Source organism: Rutidosis leptorrhynchoides, chromosome 2, assembly GCF_046630445.1.
Source record: "Rutidosis leptorrhynchoides isolate AG116_Rl617_1_P2 chromosome 2, CSIRO_AGI_Rlap_v1, whole genome shotgun sequence".
Classification (NCBI taxonomy): Eukaryota; Viridiplantae; Streptophyta; class Magnoliopsida; order Asterales; family Asteraceae; genus Rutidosis; species Rutidosis leptorrhynchoides.
Genome location: NC_092334.1, coordinates 452,580,810 through 452,602,691, shown reverse-complemented (window position 1 = coordinate 452,602,691; position 21,882 = coordinate 452,580,810). Strand labels below are relative to the sequence as shown.

The 21,882-nt window shown below is 36.3% G+C and overlaps 1 protein-coding gene across 1 annotated transcript; it reads left to right on the top strand.

Moving 5' to 3' along the window:
• Nucleotides 1-12,654: 12,654 nt before the first annotated feature.
• LOC139889288 (uncharacterized) lies at nucleotides 12,655-13,497 on the top strand. The gene has a single exon (XM_071872250.1). The coding sequence runs from the start codon at nucleotides 12,655-12,657 to the stop codon at nucleotides 13,495-13,497; it is 843 nt and encodes a 280-aa protein (XP_071728351.1).
• Nucleotides 13,498-21,882: the final 8,385 nt, after the last annotated feature.

Genomic DNA, 21,882 nt, shown 5'->3' with positions numbered 1-21,882 from the left:
TGCTGTGTCGAGTGTAGTTTGCTGCTCAGTCTACCAGCACAAGGTAAACAGTGTTCTTCAATCAGCACAGGATGTGTACTCAGCAGTTCAAGAATATCAAGTGTCTCAGCAATGAAGAACCAGCATAGCTGGAATGCAGCTTACTACACAAGACAGCTATGCTCCATTATAAGCATAGTAGTTTGCCGAGTGGTCTACATCAATTGTACTATTCAATAGAAGTCAAAGACAAAGTTGAACAGAAAAGGACATGCATCGGCGGCTGACAAGTGACCTTACAAGATCACATGGGAATGCAGAAGTTTAACGCATGTGCAGACATGGGTTATACTTTGTCAACACCTAGGGAACACAACATTCTATTTGTTTAATCAAATAGTGGTGCCAAACCGAATTGGGGTGTTCCTGCAAATAGCTACCAAAGAGGAAAGAGGAGAGCATGCTCTCTGATGCAGTTGTCCCCACAAGTACAGACATCCTATGTACCAGTGGACAATAGAACTATTACACGGTTAATAGGACTACTATAAATTGTTATATCCACTATTGTAACAACTAGTGGTGTGAGTTTATTTATTTAGAGTCAAAAACGTGTAATAGCTTTTAGTTTACCTCTTAGCTATATTCTAGGTAATCTGTATCAACCAACTATCATTCTGCCAAGGATAGTTGTGATTCTTTGTGATTTAATCAATAAAGAATAATCGTTGAAAATTACCTGTGACTCTATTTAATTTACATGATTGAATATTAATCGTGTTTAACTGTTAAGTTAATTAAAAGAAATTGTATTCACCCCCCCCCCCTCTCTACAATACTCCTGTTATTATCAAGGGACCAACAGATATATATTTATAGAGATAGAGGATAGATAGATGAATCGGGATTTCGTGCATTACAAGTTTTCGAAGTTTAAAAAGAACATCTTTTACTTTGTATAAAATAGGAATTGTAAAATTTAAAGAACACTAAATGGAGTCGTCGGTCGACTGTTTTTTCAAATAAATCATAAAAACAAATAATTGAGTTAATTATTAAATTGTTATTAAGATTCTAAAACTTTGCCTCGTTATGTATTGTTATTAAATTAACAATATTTTAAGTTATGTATGCTTTAGTCGTGAAATTTGTTACTATGATTTTATATAGTTCTAATTATGGATGTTTTTAATATATATTATGGATTATGGATATTTATGGAATTAAATTTAATTATAATTAAGGAAAATATGTTGAATGATTAAGATTAAATCTTATGATGCCATATACGATTTTTTTTTAAAATGGTTTAAGAAGAAAATACAAAGTCACTAAAGCTTTAACTATACCCTTTCTATAAAATCTCAAGTTAATGCAAAAATCTAAGTTTCCATTAAATACCTCTAGTTTAATATACATCTATCTATCTATATACTCATATAAAACTCTAAAATGATGATGTCATCATTAAGCTAATTACTCTTTAATTTTCATAATGATGATGTCATAATTATATATCCATTTAAATAAAAAATAATATGAAATCTTTTATAAAAAGAAATACTAATCTCTCCTAAATTGTAATTTTAATTTTCTAAAAAAATTTAAAATGCATTTATTATTACTAATAACAATTATTATTATTAAAAATATAAATACTCAGATAATAAAAATAATAATAATAATAATAATAATAACAAATTAACAATAATAACAACAATAAAAACAACAATAACAATAATAATAATAATAATAATAATAATAATAATAATAATAATAATAATAATAATAATAATAATAATAATAATAATAATAATAATAATAATAATAATAATAATAATAATAATAATAATAATAATAATAATAATAATAATAATAGAACAGTTTGCAATCAATCATAAAACTTGATCATGATCAAATAATTAAGTTGGTTAGACTATATACATAGACATATATAAATGTGTTCATCTAAGTTCGTTTTCTATTATATATGTCTTGATTTTTACATTTTGTAACTAAACTTAACCTATCTACATTTAAACGGATGGCTAGCTAAGCTTGAGCTTAATTTACCTCTCACAGTCTCACGGTTTGGCGTGGATTGGAATTTCAACTTAGAGCATCCTCATCGAGTTAGCGAAGGCTTTCTCTAAAATCTTATTAAGCAAATATGCTTTAATTTTTTTTATTATTATTTTAAAAAAAATGCCAAAAGTTCAAATCTTCATAACCTTTAGGGAAGTGATATGTACACAACTCAAAATTGTTATGTACACAACCTTCACGCTTTACAGTGTTGTACTGTACAACACTGTAAAACATCATGGTTGTGTACATAACAATTTTAGGTTGTGTACATATCATCACCCTAAGCTTTAAGGTTTTGTTTGAGTTTTAACACATTTATGTTTATATTATATTTTGAAAAGGCTTTTAGAAGGCTTTTTAAAGGCTTTTGGAAAGCTTTTAATTATTTAAGAAAAGCTTTCCATTGAAGTGATGACTTTTTTATAAACCTTTTTTATAAAGAAGAGTGACATGGCATGGAAAAAATTAATTTTTAAAGCTTTTTCTATATTACAACACCAACAATAATAAAACTCAATCCCACGCATGCGAGATATGGGAGAGTTGAGATGTAGACTCGATGAGAACGTTTTTCAAAGGAAAATACCCTTAAGAGAGAAAACAAAAGGACAAGAGGAAAACGAGGAAGTTCGCACATAAAAAGCAACCAATAAAACAAATACTATCTATAAGTGAGCCCAGCGACGAAGCTTATATAGGGCAGGGGATGCCATGGTCCCCCCCCCCAAAAAATATGTCCTTAATAGCAAATTCTATAGTTTTAAGGACTAGACACGGTAAATTTAAATATTGGCCCAACCAACTTCACTAGCATACTGCATACGGTTTTGATTAAATTATTATGGCCCCCTCATTGTTAATGCTCAAGCTCCGTCACTGAGTGGGCCCCCTAACATCCCAAAAAACCATGCAAAGATATTAACAAAAAAAAACCGAATAATACACGAAAATACAACGACCAAAACCAACCGAAGAACACAAGATAGACCGAAACAATCAACCTTGAGGACCCGCTCTTTTCAATTTTCCATTGACCATCTCTTTTAAAGAATTCTTCAAGCCAATTCTCAATCTTATAAGATAACACATTAGCGGATCCATCACCCGGTGCGCTCTCGTCGGCCAACCGTGTCATCATAACATCGAATGTCATGAAAGCCTCCGCGGACATATTACCTCTCAGGATTGTCGATGAGCCGCCATCTCTTCCATCTTGAGGACCCATAACCAAGTTTTGAATTTTGTCCCTGTAATCGAAGTCGTCAATGTTATCTTTAAGCTTATAATTGACCGAGGTGGAAGCCTCGTTTGTAACATCCCGCATTTTTCCGTTAAATTTATTTTTAACACTGTCTTTTTTTTTAAATAATATCTTTCGTTATTTAAAATTCGTAACTTTCGTTGACTAACGTTCATAATATTCCCGTTATTTAATTATAACATCACTCGTTTACTCTAGCGTTTTTAAAAATATTCGCTCGGTTAATTCCCGCACCCGCTTTGAAACTTGAGGGACCAAACTTGCCAAGTGGGCAAAAATTTGACTAGGTCAAATAGTCAAACTGGCCTTCTCCTCCATTCATTCCACCTCCCTCATTCTTGCTACTTCCATATCTTCTCTCAAGCCTCAACATCAAAGATTTATCATCTAAATTCAATCAAGGAAGTTCATTACAAAACAAATTACATATTCGTGATCCTCTCTTCATCCTCTTCGATTTGGTACCAATTTCACTACTTGGGGTAAGGTTTCTAAAAACTCTAGATTTCTCTAAATTCATTTTATATACTTGAAATGGTGTTAGTTAGTGTCTATGGCTCAAGTCTAACATGAATATATGTTTGGTTTGCTCGATTTGTTGTTTTTGGAGTAACTAGCATGAACTTGAAATGGGTGTGCTTAATCTTTGATTTTGGATGAGTTAATGTTATTTAAATTTTAAAGTTCATGTATTAAAAGTGTTACTAGCATCATTAGCTTCATTTTGATGTGTAGGTTGATTTAGAAAAGCTTCATTTACAAAATGGTTGAATTCATGATTTTGATTAGGGTTTGATGAACTCTAAAACGAACTTTTGATGCTTTGAATGACATGAAATGTTATTAGTTATTGATTAGTTGTAATATATGTTTCAATACCTTCAAAACAGCATATAATATGTGTGAATTGGATTCCCGAGTCAAGAAATGCGTTTTATGAACTTGAAACGTTGATTTTGAACGTTTAATGATCATTTATTGAGTTTTCCTTTATTGTTAATGATGGAATTGATTGATGAAATGTGTTTAGTTGTATTCCTCTTTAAATTACCTTTCCAACGATATAAGATACGTGTTTTGAATGTTAACGAGTCAAAAGTTATAATCGTTTGAAGTTGAAATCGCCTAAGTGCTCAACTGCCCAGAAATGGCTGCTACAAGTGCAGATGCGGCGCATCTGCCTCAGATGCGGTGCATCTGAGGAAGACTGCCCATTTTGGTCAATTTTTGTTCAATTCTAAGCATGCTACGCACCCCCGATCAACATGAAACTTGGACAACATGCTCATATATGATTTCTAAGCTTAGGAAAATAGTTCGAGACCCGACCCGACCCCGTTGACTTTTTCGTTGACTTTGACCAAGTTTGACTTTTAGTCAAACTTAACAAAACACTTATGCAATCGTTCTAACATGCTTTCATACTTGATTCTTGCATGAAACTTGATAACGTGACTCACATGCTATATATTCGAGTCGTAACGAGCCATAGGACTAATTGAACACATTTCGCCCGACCTTGTGTCGTAACAGGTTAATTGATACAACTTACTTGTTTTGGTCAAGACTAAACAACTTTCATGCACACGTTTACTTTGTGAAGTACATTTATACTCGTGCACCCGAGGTGAGATCATAGTCCCATCTTTCAACAACTTTTATGCTTTAAACTATGGGATGAGAAACATATACGTATCATACTTTTACAATTTGAACACAAGTACGAAAACGAACATTCCACGTACGGGTTTGAACAAAAATCCTCAATTCAATTATCATTAGTTACACTTGCAGGGTGTAAACGAGAACTTATATTATGTGATCACATGGGCTTGACGAGCCTCATTCGGACGGTTCGCTACCGTTAGCGGATGAAATATATTTTCGAGTATATTGTATGTTATAACACTACGTAACAGGGTACAAAACAGTTAAGTTTGATAATTGGGTGCCCGCGATACAAACAACAACTTTGGAATGCAAATGATTTTGATAATCATCTTATATTAAATCTTGTGGTTCAAATACAACGTTTACTAAAACACCTATGATTTCACCAACGTTTTTCGTTGACAGTTTTCTATATGTTTCTCAGGTTCATACATGGCTATTTGATACATGCTTCCGCGTACACTTATACTTGCTTGAAATCAAGCATACATACATGCATACGCTAGTGATAGCACCTTTGGTTTCAAACATATTTGTTTGCATACTTACGCTATTTATAGCAACCGTGATTTTAAACTAATTATGTCGCAAGTGATTTCCTTTATACTTTATACCTTTGTAAACTTAAACTCGTTGTCGAACGGTTTTGTAAACTAAACTTTGCAAGTCTTATACGTTTCAAATGAATGCGACATTATTTCAGTCAAACGAGTATCATATAGGGACTGCGACCACGTAACGGGACCTAAGTTAGCGGCGCCGTCAATGACAATTTTGTCGGGTCGCTACAGATGGTATCAGAGTGTTGGTTGTAGGGATCTAGGATGTGCATTAGTGTGTCAGACAGAGTCGTTAGGACGCATTAGTGAATCTAGACTACAACCTGATAGTTAATCATTGCATCCTGACTTGCATTTGCTATAGATAGCACTTACTTGACTACTTGTGCATATATACTTGAATCTTTCTTAGGTGAACCCCTTAATGGTACCAAGTTTTCATCATACGAACTCGTATTCTGCAACTTTCTGGTAACACACGTAAATTCAAGATTCATACGCGTAAGGATGACGAAGACTTCATTAGTCACACTTGTTCGGGAACTCTGTCTCCCAGATTGTTATTCGCCACCGTTTCAACTTACTATCGGTGTCACACCGGTGTTCCTTACTATTTACCACTTCTTGTTACTACCATCACTACTCTAGGTGAGTATCGTCATTAATACTTACCACTACGGTTGCATACTATTCGTTATCATGATTCGTTACTCTTTTCGTACCTAAAGACATTATTGTCTGACTTGAACCGCATTGACGTGAACAATTATTTATACATTTCCCTCGGGAAATGCACCTTCAGAGTTGAACTAATTCTTTCGATTCAATACGAGTCACGTTAAAGACGTCGTTACACTTTGTTCATTTTAAAACTTCACGATTACACGAACCTGAATCTATGGAGAGATGTGGGGATGGATGTATGAGTTAGCGTAATATAACGACACTCGATCAACGTGGTTATATTATGGTAAGTCATACCAAAGTTCTAATAGCACGTGATGGTAGTTGGACTCGATCAACCTAATCACCACCATGTGCCATGTACATGACTTCATTTTTCTTGTTTGGACATCCAAAAACTCCGAGAATATTGGTAGCAACCATACCAAGGACACACCATCGATTATTTTCGAACCATATTTATGCTTCCGAATGAATGACAAATTCCTTCGACTTCAACCATATGTTACACGTGTATACTATCTCGTTTTCGCACAGTCTATTCGACGAACTACAAAATGCTTGTTATGCTCACATCGAGGCAGAAACTTCTCTCGCATTACACTCGTACTTCCGTATAAGGAAATCTTTATTCTAAATTCTCAATAGAGGGAGAGACTCTTCACGTTATACTAGTATTCACCACGAGGGTGGATAGTTATGACGAACATTTTCAGAACCCGATAAGAAACTTGCTCTAACAAACGTTTTCGAAAACCGATAAATCTTCCGCGGCGTGAAATTCTTGAGAAACAGAAACTTGTTCCAACAAACATTTTCAAGTCCTAACAAACTTGTTCGAATATACCTTACAGGAATGTACCTCGTTTCGGATCGAGATCCTTGTTTCACTTCTAAATTTCGGGGCGCCTTACAAAAAGCCTCGGGACCACGTTTAAACATGAGTACAACACATCAACCACATCCCGAAGGACCAAACAAACATACGATTCAAACCTTGGAAACCGTAATACGAATTTTTGTTATCGACTTCAAATTTACTTGAGAAAAGTACTTGCCTTTAGTCAAATTCTCTTACTATAAAATTTTCTTTCGTGTATTAACGCCGCACCTTTTCGAAACTTTATATGACCGCAATTATCGTTCTACAATTTGTTGGGCCGACGTAGGCGACAAGCAAACCACCAAACCCGAACTCATTCATGAAATAACCGTTAAGATCGTTCAAATCCACGAAAGGCTCAAGACAGCCCGTAGTCGCCAAAGGAGCTACGCCAATGTTAGACGTAAACCTCTCGAATTCCAAATGGGTGACCGAGAAATGTTAAGAGTCGCACCTTAGAAAGGTGTAATCAGTTTCGGGAAATATAGAAAGCTAAATCCGCGATACATTAATCCTTTTGAAATCTTGGGGCATTTTGGACTAGTTGCTAGCCGTTTAGATTTTCCGACCCATTTGAGTCTCCGTTCATCCTACATTCTATGTTTCAAACTTAAAGAAGTGTCTTGCCGAACAAGAACTTGTTATTCTTTTCGATGAACTTACTATCGATAACAACCTCCACTTCCTAGGAGAACCGGTTGAAATTATGGATCGTGAACCCAAACTTGAAAACGATTTGAAATCCAAACTGTCAAGTTCGTTGAAATGCCCAAGGGAGTACCCTCACTTATTCGTGGAATTTACAATGCAAGGTTTCGAAGAAGAAACAACGACTACTACTTCCAACTAAATTTCGGGATGAAATTTCTTTTAAGGTGTAGGTAATGTAACATCCCGCACTTTTCCGTTAAATTTATTTTTAACGCTGTCTTTTTTTTTAAATAATATCTTTCGTTATTTAAAATTCGTAACTTTCGTTGACTAACGCTCATAATATTTCCGTTATTTAATTATAACATCACTCGTTTACTCTAGCATATTTAAAATATTCGCTCGGTTAATTCCCGCACTCGCGTTGAAACTTGAGGGACCAAACTTGCCAAGTGGGCAAAATTTTGACTAGGTCAAATAGTCAAAGTGGCCTTCTCCTCCATCCATTCCACCTCCCTCATTCTTGCTACTTCCATATCTTCTCTCAAACTCTAACATCAAAGATTTATCATCTAAATTCAATCAAGGAAGTTCATCACAAAACAAATTACATATTCGTGATCCTCTCTTCATCCTCTTCGATTTGGTACCAATTTCACTACTTGGGGTAAGGTTTCTAAAAACTCTATATTTCTCTAAATTCATTTTATATACTTGAAATAGTGTTAGTTAGTGTCTATGGATCAAGTCTAACATGAATATATTTTGGTTTGCTCGATTTATTGTTTTTGGAGTAACTAGCATGAACTTGAAATGGGTGTGCTTAATCTTTGATTTTGGATGAGTTAATGTTGTTTAAATGTTAAAGTTCATGTATTAAAAGTGTTACTAGCATCATTAGCTTCATTTTGATGTGTAGGTTGATTTAGAAAAGCTTCATTTACAAAATGGTTGAATTCATGATTTTAATTAGGGTTTGATGAACTCTAAAATGAACTTTTGATGCTTTGAATGACATGAAATGTTATTAGTTAGTGATTAGTTGTAATGTATGTTTCAATATCTTCAAAACGGCATATCATATGTGTGAATTGGATTCCCGAGTCAAGAAATGCGTTTTATGAACTTGAAACGTTGATTTTGAACGTTTAATGATCATTTATTGAGTTTTCCTTTGTTGTTAATGATGGAATTGATTGATGAAATGTATTTATTTGTATTCCTCTTTAAATTACCTTTCCAACGATATAAGATACGTGTTTTGAATGTTAACGAGTCAAAAGTTATGATCGTTTGAAGTTGAAATCGCCTAAGTGCTAAACTGCCCAGAAATGGCTGATACAGGTGCAGATGCGGCGCATCTGAGGCAGACTGCCCATTTTGGTCAATTTTTGTTCAATTATAAGCATGCTACGCACCCCCGATCAACATGAAACTTGGACAACATGCTCATATATGATTTCTAAGCTTAGGAAAATAGTTCGAGACCCGACCCGACCCCGTTGACTTTGACCAAGTTTGACTTTTAGTCAAACTTAACAAAACACTTATGCAATCGTTCTAACATGCTTTCATACTTGATTCTTGCATGAAACTTGATAACGTGACTCACATGCTATATATTCGAGTCGTAACGAGCCATAGGACTAATTGAACACATTTCGCCCGACCTTGTGTCGTAACCGGTTAATTGATACAACTTACTTGTTTAGGTCAAGACTAAACAACTTTCATGCACACGTTTACTTTGTGAAGTACATTTATACTCGTGCACCCGAGGTGAGATCATAGTCCCATCTTTCAACAACTTTTATGCTTTAAACTATGGGATGAGAAACATATACGTATCATACTTTTACACTTTGAACACAAGTACGAAAACGAACATTCCACGTACGGGTTTGAACAAAAATTCTCAATTCAATTATCATTAGTTACACTTGCAGGGTGTAAACGAGAACTTATATTATGTGATCACATGGGCTTGACGAGCCTCATTCGGACGGTTCGCTACCGTTAGCGGATGAAATATATTTTCGAGTATATTGTATGTTCTAACACTACGTAACAGGGTACAAAACAGTTAAGTTTGATAATTGGGTGCCCGCGATACAAACAACAACTTTGGAATGCAAATGATTTTGATAATCATCTTATATTAAATCTTGTGGTTCAAATACAACGTTTACTAAAACACCTATGATTTCACCAACGTTTTTCGTTGACAGTTTTCTATATGTTTCTCATGTTCATACATGGCTATTTGATACATGCTTCCGCGTACACTTATACTTGCTTGGAATCAAGCATACATACATGCATACGCTAGTGATAGCACCTTTGGTTTCAAACATATTTGTTTGCATACTTACGCTATTTATAGCAACCGTGATTTTAAACTAATTATGTCGCAAGTGATTTCCTTTATACTTTATACCTTTGTAAACTTAAACTCGTTGTCGAACGGTTTTGTAAACTAAACTTTGCAAGTCTTATACGTTTCAAATGAATGCGACATTATTTCGGTCAAACGAGTATCATATAGGGACTGCGACCACGTAACGGGACCTAAGTTAGCGGCGCCGTCAATGACGATTTTGTCGGGTCGCTACATCGTTCGCCTTTTTTCTTGACTTCGGGTTAACATCACTAAGTAAACATCTTGAAACATCCTTATTCAAAACTTACCACGCTTTACAAAAATCGTCACACGATCAAGGGAACCTCGCAGTCACAATAACATCTTCCACTAAGGCCAAACAAGATCGGTTTAGGCCTTTCGACGTTCTATTCAACCTTTCTATTTGTCAATAATTTTTCCTTCTTTTTCTCCTTCTCCTCTTCAATCGATCCAATCCAATCTAACAGTAAACGTAATGTTGTCATCGTTTAGCTCTGACACATCAAAAGAAACGCTATTGATCCAATCGTTAACTGCATGCATGGCTTAGGCCTTTATTGTTATTATTCTTGTTATTTTGAAAAATAGAATAATCTATTGGAGATGCACTAAGACCATGGTTTGTGAAGCATGAGATTTTGCGTCAAACACAGGTGGCAATTTTTTACGCTCACCAATTCATGTTACGAAGCGTCAGTCTTGACGTAAATATCTATATTAATAAATTTTATTTTATATCTAAATTTCAAATATATTTTAATTCATTAACTAAAACATTTTCAAGAAATTTAACACATAACATAAATTTAAAATTTGACACTTTCACGTCAAGGTAAAATTCGTGTCTCTAAAAATATGGAGCATCAAATTTATCATCTCGTCACAATCATAACAGTTAGTCTAAGTAAATAAATATACTGATAGAAAAATAATTTTTTACTTTTAGCGACTTGCCAACCTAAATAGGGAGTAATAGAAAGGGCAATAAATAGAACTTGCGGGCATAGCCCAACGGTTCCCCTCATGTACTTTATGTCGTGAGATAAGGAGAGGTCATGAGTTCGAACTTAGAGATGACATGATTTTCTTTAAAACAATTGAACACCAATATTTGTGGTATATATTGACCCTATAGAGAGGTTTTACCGGATTTCGTTCACGAACCTCTACCCAGGAACACTGCCCGAATGGATGTGTTCCCGGGTACCGTCGATCGGGTTCGGGTTTCCGCCCGAACGTGTGTAGTGCGTGCAAATGATGAGGGTCGTTGAAATAAATGATCTACTGATGCCAAAAAATCTCCGTTCACAAAAAAAAGGGCAATAACAGGGGCGGATTTGAGAGCGTGCAACACGTGCGCTCGCACAGGGCCCATAGTCGAAAGGGGCCTATGGTGCTACTACTTAACCAAATTTTATATCATTTATTAAACTTATTCGTATATATATTTAAAACTTTTGTATACAAAAAGGCCTATTTTTTGTTTATTGAACATGGCTCATATGAAAATTTTGAATTGACGGGACCGATTTGGACAATAAACAAGTAGCAACCAAGATCGCAGATACCTAAAAAAGAGTGTTGTTTAGTTTCGTAGGTGGTGTGTGACTGTGTGGTGTGGCCCGATATTGCAATAGGGAGCAACTCAATGAAGTTAATTTGTCGTTAGTTTTGTTGTTTATCCACGTCATATCATCATCATTCTCGTATAAAAATATCTTTCTAATAATTTTTAAGCATACCGATTCCTCCTGCTTAAAATTCCGAATGTGTGTCATCCACTTATATATTCGATCTCTTTCATATATATCATGACTCTTTTTCTTTCTATAATCTTTCCATATGTTGACATATATAATAATTGGCTAATTGTTATGATAAATTTGGAATGACGAAATTTGAGAACTCGTGATGTTGTATATTAATCTTCGCCAATGTCTCATATGCTAATTGACGTATTTCCAGTGTACACTTTTGTAATAGGTAAACTCAAGTTAGCCAAGTGTATCTCGTCGTTGTTTAAAAAACAAAAAAGCGATCGGTAATCGATCATTAGATAGCTTGTATGATTTGAAGAAACAACTAACAACGCATGCGATAACGTCTTATAAATAAGTAATCATTTCATTAACGTCGTATTGCATACGATCCCTTTGAATTTAGATTCGGATTCATGGGATATGTTGTTAACCGATATGTATGTAAAGCCCACTTGTATAAGGGCCATTCTAGATTATTCTAAGCCCACTAGGGTTTGTGTTAGAAGGGCTATTTATATTACTTGTATTGTACTCCCTTGGCAATCAATAAACATTATTCACTTACGATCTAACAATGTATCACTCGCCAGGGATCAAAAACCCTACAACACCTAATCGACTGCCTCACCCACAGACCAAAAAAAAAAAAAAAAAAAAAAAAAAAACCTACGCTCCATTCTTTTACGAATTGAAAGCTTCTTGTCGCTGCTTCTTTCATGGCTCCCTCCGACAAGTACGATAAAGTCTACACTGTTACCTCCGTTACGCACCTAATACCAATCAAACTAGACCTCGCAAAACTCAACTACACCCACTGGAGTATACTTTTCGCGAACCATTGCTCCACCTTCAACGTATCTCCATTCCTTCAAGCTGTCGTCACACCCAACAATGACGAAGGCACGAAAAAGGCCGATGCAGCTGTTCTTGGGTGGATCTACCTAACGATCTCCGAACCCCTCATAGAACGACTTCTGAACTCGCAACCTAAAACAGCCTTTGAAGCATGGGAATTCTTGAAAAAGATTTTTCAAGACAACAAACGATCAAAAATTGTGGAACTCACGGCCAAATTACGCGCTCTTAATATTGGCGACCTCACTCCCGAACAATATTTTCGCAAAATCGACGCCATATCCGCCATGCTCGCTAACCTTGGAGCCACCATTCAAGATGAAGATCTTGTCACCTATGCGATTCACGGATTAAATGATCGGTTCCCTCATGCCAAGCACATCATATTACATAGCAATCCCTTCCCTAATTACGAAACCGTTCGTTCCATGATCACGTTAGAACATATGGAATTAACTCGCAAAACCCGACCTGTTGACACCGCCGGAACTCCGTCAGCACCCACCGCTTTGGTCGCACAAACCACCACCCCAACCGCCGCACCACCACGTACCACCGCTAGCACCCAGATCTGCCGCAACTTCAACCGTGGTCACTGCCGGTTCGGTGCAAATTGCGGTACCTTCATCAACCTAGCCGAATATCTTCTGCCCCAAATACTGCTCGGTCTAATACACCCTCGCAAGCCCAACTCCTTGAAATAATAGCGGCCCAACAGCGCTTGCTAGCCCAATACTACCCGGTCCGTCACCTCACAGTCCATGATTCCGTTTCAATTCAGGCCACGTACACCTTTGGCCCAGCAAGTTAGCCCATCAGGTTTCCCAGCTATAAGCCCACAAGCAAACTGGGCCGGACCCGTGATGAGCCCAGTACCCTATGCTGCGAATACCGCTACTCAGTACCCGATTTCACCTGCCATTGGGCCAATGTATTACCCAGCCCAGTATCTTGCTTCGTCACCAGCTGCTGCAATTGGGCCGCAAGCCCACACCTACGCCGGATCATACCAGCCCACGACTAGTTCTGGACAACCCACTGTTATTACGCAAGCATTCAGTACCGACACTCTCCAAGATTTCAAAAATTCCGGTTGGCACATGGACACAGGTGCTTCCGCTCACCTCTCATCTAGCATTAATGGTTTAAATACTATTTTTAATTATTGCATGTACCCTTCAGTTGCCGTTGGTGATGGTAATTCAATTCGCGTCACCAACACCGGCCATAGTGTGTTGCCTAACATACATCGCCCCTTATACCTTACCAATGTCCTTGTTACCCCCAATATAGTTAAAAACCTTATTTATGTACGTCGTTTTACCCGCGATAATAAAGTATCTGTTTGTTTTGATGAATTTAGTTTTTATGTGAAGGATTACCTTACCAACCACCAGCTCCTCCGATGTGATAGCACCAGAGATCTCTACCCGTTCACCAACCAGTCTCGCCACCACTACAGCAAGCTTTACTTACCACCTCCACCACTTGAAAAACGTCTTGGCCACCCTAGTGTTGAAGCTTTTCACCGTCTTATTTCTAATAATTTTATAGCTTGTAATAAAACGAAGTTCCCCGAGTTTTGTCATGCATGTCAACTTGGCAAACACGTGAGACTCCCGTTTCATAGCTCTACTTCAACTGTTAATTCTGCTTTTGATATTATACATTCTGATTTGTGGACATCTCCTGTTTTAAGTTTAAGTGGTTTTAAATATCATGTGTTATTTTTAGATCATTATTCGCATTATTTATGGGTATTTCCACTACGTAACAAATCTGAAGTATTCAATATGTTCGTTCAAATTCGTTCATGTGTTAAGACTCAATTTAATACCGAAATAAAAGCCTTCCAATGTGATCAAGGGGGAGTTTGACAACACCGCATTCCACAACCTCTTTAAAACAAATGGCATTCAACTACGCCTCTCATGCACCCAAACATCCCAACAAAATGGCAAATCTGAGAGAATGATCCGCACCATCAATAATCTAATACGTACCCTTCTTTTTCAAGCCAAACTCCCATCAACCTTCTGGACTGAAGCACTTCATATGTCCTCCTACCTCCTAAACCTCTTACCATCATCCGCCATTTCCTACGAAATACCACATACACGCCTCTACAAACAACCTCCTACCTACTTTACCCTTCGAGTCTTTGGTTGTCTTTGTTATCCACACCTAAATACAACACATAAGCTTGCTCCTCGCTCCACTCCATGCATCTTTCTCGGTTACCCATCGAACCATCAGGACTATCGGTGTCTCGATCTCGCCACTAACAAAGTCATCCTATCACGTCATGTCACCTTTCACGAAAACATTTTCCCTTATGGATCCGACTTGGCCACTTCCACCACATCTACCCCCACCACTACATATGACTTCCTAGATCCACCACCTAATTCTCTATCACGAGGCTTCGCTGAACACTAATATGATGACTCCCCACCTCCGTCACCAGCCCATGCACCATCACCACCACTGACACCACCTAATCCCCCTCTCCTCCCCCTCAACCACCGCTCAAACAGCAACCTCCTCCTACCAACACTGCCTCCACTCACCTAAGCCTATCCAACATCTTAACCTCCAAGTCTCCACCATATCTCCTATCCCCACCTCCTACCCGCAAGCCTTTCGTGACCCTAATTGGCAACACGCTATGACTGAAGAGTATAATGCTCTCATTAAAAATAGTACTTGGACCCTTGTGCCTCGCCCGCCGGGCACTAACATCATCTACTCCATGTGGTTGTTTAAGCACAAATTTAATGCAGACGGGACCCTAAGCAGGTATAAGGTGTAACATCCCGCCTTTTTTCGTGAAATTTATTTTAACACCGTCTTTTTTTTTTTGATAATATCTTTCGTTATCCAAATTCGTAACCCCCGTTAATAAGTGTTTCCAATATTTTCATTATTTAATTATAACATCTCTCGTTTACTCTAGCGTTTTTAAAATAATTCGTTTGATTAATTCACGCACCCGCTTTAAACTCGAGGGACTAGTTTTGCCACTTGACCAAAGAGGTGACTAGTGGTTGACTAGTCAACCACCTCACCACCTCCACTCATTCATTCACCATCTCTTCCTCTTTTCTTACTTCCCTTTTTCTCTCAACTCACACAAACAAGGATTCATCATCTAATTCGGATCTAGGAAGCTCACAACAAATCCGACTAAATATTCGTGATCTTTTCTTCATCCTCTACATTTTGATACTAACTTCATCTCTTTTGGGTAACTTTCTAAAAACTCTAGATTTCATTTTCGTAGTGTTTTTGACTTGAAATGGTGTTAGTTAGTGTCTATGGCTCGTTTATAACATGAATATATGATTTGATTGCTTGTTCTTGATGTTTTGAGTAACTAGCATGAACACTTGAAATGGGTTTGTTAAATCCTTGATTTTGGTGGATTAAATGTTGTTAGATGTTAAACCTTATGTGTGACGACTCCATCAAAACACTTAACGGCTCCGTCACTTGGTCCCACAGCTTGATCGAAACTCTATATGAATTTAATAAAACAACCTTGCATTCTTTATTTAAAAATGATTTCCTATAAAGGAAATCTACTAAAATGTATAAGTTTAGAAAAACTATACAATAATACTTTAACCAAAAGTTGACCAAAATAAAGTCAACAAACAACCACTTTTTAATGTAACAAAATAGAATGCAAGTTAATGTTTAACAAAAGCTGCCATCATAAATATGCAGACTCTCTAAGCACAGCGAAAGCAATCAATCATGAACCTGAGAATAAAACATGCGAGTAACTGTCAACAAAAATGTTGAGTGAATTATAGGTTTAATATTGCAAACAATATTTAATTTAAACAATAAAAATTTATGTTTGAAAACATAAAAACTCCTTTTTGAACCACCAAATTATATGCTAGAAAACATATAATAAAACATTATTCCATTTTCCGTGAGCCACCTGGTAACCACTTAACCATTTATTTACCCTTGCCAAACACAATAAATAATATACACCGAACAAGTGTATCTACAACAAAATACGAAGTACTAAACATTCCGATTATAAATTGCTAGCGCGACTAGCTCGAAATGGGGTTGTCAAACCCGATAGATCTATCCATAGGATTCGCGTTCACCAGTAGAAACCAGTGATTACAATTACCAGATTAGGGAATATTTTTGTTCGACTCACAATGAATAATTTAAACCAACTTCCACTTGTGTCCAAAATATAAAATAAATTGCATGTATTCTCATCCCAAAAGATTTAAAATAGAAAAATGGGACTATAACTCACCTTAATAGCAACTGAAGAAATCTCACAAACAAGCGAACAGCAAATAAAGTAAAGTGATCAAGAAAGATCACAACGCCGACCTATAAATAAAGCAGGCCGATATAAATAACTAACTTAGGTCAAGTCTTAGTATGATAGCTATTGTACGTATTGCAAGTAGACATAGAATAACACTCGGCAAGCATCGGTTTGACTGGAACAGCATACGGACACACACTTTCTATTTTTAGAAAGTTTCTATTTTTAGCAGGTTTCCATTTTTGGAAAGTTTTCTATTTTAGGAAAGTTTCTATTTTTGGAAAGTTTCTATTTTTGGAAAGTTTCTATTTTTGGAAAGTTTCCAAATTTAGAAAGTTCTATTTTTAGAAAGTTTTGAAGTTAGGAAAGTTTCCTTATTTAGAAAGTCAACAGAAGTCAACTGAAAGTCAAAGTCAACCGAAAGTCAACTCAAAAGTCAACCTTGGTCAAACATAGTCAACATTAATTTGAAAAGTGTAAGTTATAATAATAACATAGGTTATAATGTTTATTAAAGTCAAAAGTGTATAATTATGTCTTAACATAAGTTTAATTAAATAAAAATGAATTATTAAAGTTTAGATAAGTTTAAATGATATAATTAATATAACATAAGTATTTAATTAATTAATTAAATATTAGTCATAATATAAGTATTATTCATTAATAATAAATTTTAAATTATATCATAAGTATTATTAATTAATAATGAATTATTAATCATATCATAAGTTTCTAATTATAATCATTAAATCATACGTATTTAATAATTAAATTATAATTAAATAATAACTAAGCCTTATAATAATTAAATAATTAATTAATCCTTATTATAAGTCTTATTTAATACTTATCATAAGTATTTTCCATTAATAATGAAAGTATTATTAATCACAAGTTTAATTAAAATGTTAATTAAATCATAAGTATTAATTAAATGATATAATAAATATATATCATAAGTCTTAAATAATAATAATAATTACTTTTTATATCATAAGTAATTAAATGATAATGAAATCCATTATTTATATCATAAGTTTAATAATAAATCCCAAGTTTTAAATCAAAAGTTCATCGGGTCGTATCCTGAGCCCCGGGTGTCGGTTTTCGGCGAGCCTTACATATATCTCCGCCTAAGCAAACCACCCGACACTTTGGTACACTCAAGAACATACCATGAACAGCCCACAAGTCGTGATATACAGCCAATACACTACTTGGAACTTCAATTCAATCAAAAACGTGTTTTAGACGTAACGGGTGATACGTGGCTCGGATTGAGATGACCCGAACATGAAAGTTCGCCCCACCATCAGTCCTAACACACTAACACACCCTAATGTCACCAAATATGGTCACAAAGTCGGACCAAACCTGGTTCATACCAAAATCACATTTCAATCTTAACAAATTACCACTTTGCTCGTATCTAGGGCTCCGGGAATCGAAACGACATGAATCCGGAGTCTAAAATTAATGTCTTGATGAGAGGAACTCATTTATATCTTTATTTTATGATCAACATCAGTTACAATATCAGAAACACACGAAAAAGCTGCTGTCCCAATTTTATCAAACCGAAAAAATATGCAATCGAGCAATTCTACGCATACAATCAACAATACAATAACATATTATCATCATACTATCAATATAACATGTAAAAACAGAAAAATAATTGAAAAATTGAAAATCTAGGGTTAGGGTTTATACCCTAATCAACAATCAAGTAATATGAACGCGTAGAGATCGTTGTGTAGAATCCGAATATGTGAATGATTTCTTGATCCAAGTATTATTTGATGAAGATGATGATGGATTATGGTGGTGGTGGTGACGGCTAGGGAGGGAGAAGAGGAGAGAGCACCAAATGAATTTTAGGGTTGATAAAATTAGGAATAAAATGTGAAAATGAGGAGAATTGCAAAAATGAAAGGGGTATACCCCCTCCCCATGGGGTGTCCGTCCAAAATCAATGGGGTGGGCCCCATTTCTGGGCCAAATTGATGCTAAGATAAATTGCTTGTGGCCCGGATGCCCGAACGAAGCCCTAAACGCGAAAACACCGCTACGCGATTGATTTTTCGGAGAGATAACAAATACGCGACGAATAAAATATATAAACACTATATATGATCATATGACATTAAAATATCATATTTAAAATAATTAGGACTTAAAAATCCCAAAAGCTCGATCGTTCGTTTGAAAACCGAAAAAATTCGCCGGATAGAAATCCGCGACACGTAGAAACGTACAATTAAAGATATGAATACAAATATTCATATAACACATAATAATTAATATATTATTACAAAGATAATAATATAGGTCATAGAAATGACGTGGCACGAATAACAGTTAACGGTCGTTAAATAATTAACGGTAAAAGATTACGAAAAAAGTAGGGTCGTTACAGTACCTTTCCGTTACGGAAATTTCGTCCCGAAATTTAAGCAGGTGCAGGGGTTGACTCGGCATCTGGGAACAATGCGGGTACTTCTGCCTCATCTGACCTCCACGCTCCCAAGTGAACTTGGGACCGCGTCTGGCGTTCCACCTAACTTAACAATAGGAATTTTGCTCTGCTTGAGAGTCTTAACCTCTCAGTCCATAGTTTCGGCAGGTTCCTCAATAAAATGGAGTTGTTTATCAACATGAAGTTCCTCCAGAGGAATAGTTTCATCGGCCTCGGCCAAATACTTCTTCAAATTCGATACATGAAAAACATCGTGAACAGCACTATGTTCTTGTGGAAACTTCAAACGATGAGCCGCCGGTCCAACTCTCTCAATAATCTCAAAAGGTCCAACAAATCGAGGATTCAACTTTCCCCTTTTACCAAAACGTACCACACCCTTCCAAGGTGAAACTTTCAACATAACACGATCACCGACCTGAAAGTCGATATCGTTCCTTCTCTTATCAGCATAACTCTTTTGCCTACTCCTGGCAGTTCTCAATCTTTCCTTAATCTGTGCAATCTTCTCGGTAGTCTCGTGAATGATCTCTGGTCATGTGAGTTGAGCATCCCCAACCTCATTCCAACAGACAGGAGACCTACACTTTCTACCATACAGAGCTTCAAATGGTGCGGCTTTAATACTTGCATGATAACTGCTGTTATAAGAAAACTCATCCAGCGGCAAATATTTATCCCACCCATTTCCAAAATCAATAACACACGCTCTTAACATGTTTTCTACGTTTGAATGGTCCTTTCACTCTGACCATCCGTCTGTGGATGATAAGCGGTGCTCATATCCAATTTAGTTCCTAGAGCACCTTGTTAGGACTGCCTCAGTCCAACATAATCGATACGGGAACACCATGTCTCGAAATAATCTCCTTCAAATACAAACGAGTAAACTTCTTCATTGAATATGTTTCCTTAATTGGCAAGAAAAGAGTTGACTTGGCGAGTCGGTAACAATCACCCAAATGGTATCATAACCACCCACAACTCCCGGTAACTTCGTAATAAAGTCCATCTTAATACCTTCCCACTTCCACTCGGGAATTTCAGGTTGCACCAAAAGTCCAGACGGTTTTTGATGTTCAGCTTTAACCTTAGCGCAGGTCAAACACTTAGCCACATACGTAGCCACATCAACTTTCAAATTAGGCCACCAATACAGCTCCTTAAGATCATGATACATCTTTCCTGAACCAGGATGAATAGAGTACCTAGACTTATGAGCCTCATCTAAAACAAGTTTTCGTAGATCACCAAACTTCAGAACCCAAAGGCATCCCGCAAAATACCGAGTACCATCGGTTTGTACCTCTAACTGTTTACTCAAGCCTCGGACCTTCCCGTTACAAAATTTTCCTCCTTCAAGGCTTCTTATTGTGCCTCAAGGATCTGCCTAGCGAGGTTTGTTTGAATTGTCATATTCAAGGCCCTAAACCTGCGAGGTTCAGCCCTTTCTTTACGACTTAATGCATCAGCCACATCATTGGCCTTTCCCGGATGATATAAAAGTTCGCAATCATAATCATTTAACGTCTCAACCCATCTTCGTTGCCTCATATTTAACTGTTTCTGATCAAGAATATGTTGAAGACTTTTGTGATCAGTGTACAATGTACCTTTGACCCCATATAGATAATGTCTGCAAATCTTAAGCGCAAACACAACAGCTCTCAACTCTAAATCATGGGTTACGTAATTCTGCTCGTGAATCTTCAACTGACGTGACGCGTACGCAATAACTTTCTTTCGTTGCATCAAAACACAACCTAAGTCTTGACACGAAGCATCACAATAGATAACAAAATCATCATTACCCTCAGGTAGTGATAATATCGGTGCAGAAGTTAACTTCTTCTTCAGAGTTTGGAAAGCAGACTCTTGTTCACTCTTCCACTCGTACTTCTTCCCCTTATGCGTTAAAGCAGTCAGTGAGACGACCCGACCCAATCCATAAGGACGAATACAATAACATATGATTACATCGCGAGGTATTTGACCTCTATATGATAAATTTTACAAACATTGCATTCGTTTTTTTTAAAAGACAAACTTTCGTTACATCGACAGTTGACAGGCATGTAAAGCATTTCATAATATATCCAAATATAATTGACTTAATAATAATCTTGATGAACTCAACGACTCGAATGCAACATCTTTTGAAATATGTCATGAATGACTCCAAGTAATATCTCTAATATGAGCAAATGCACAGCGGAAGATTTCTTTCGTACCTGAGAATAAACATGCTTTAAAGTGTCAACCAAAAGGTTGGTGAGTTCATTAGTTTATCATAAAGAA

What these genes read in the sequence shown, in the direction of transcription:
- LOC139889288 (XM_071872250.1), top strand. Translation starts at nt 12,655, where the DNA reads ATGGCTCCCTCCGACAAGTACGATAAAGTCTACACTGTTACCTCCGTT.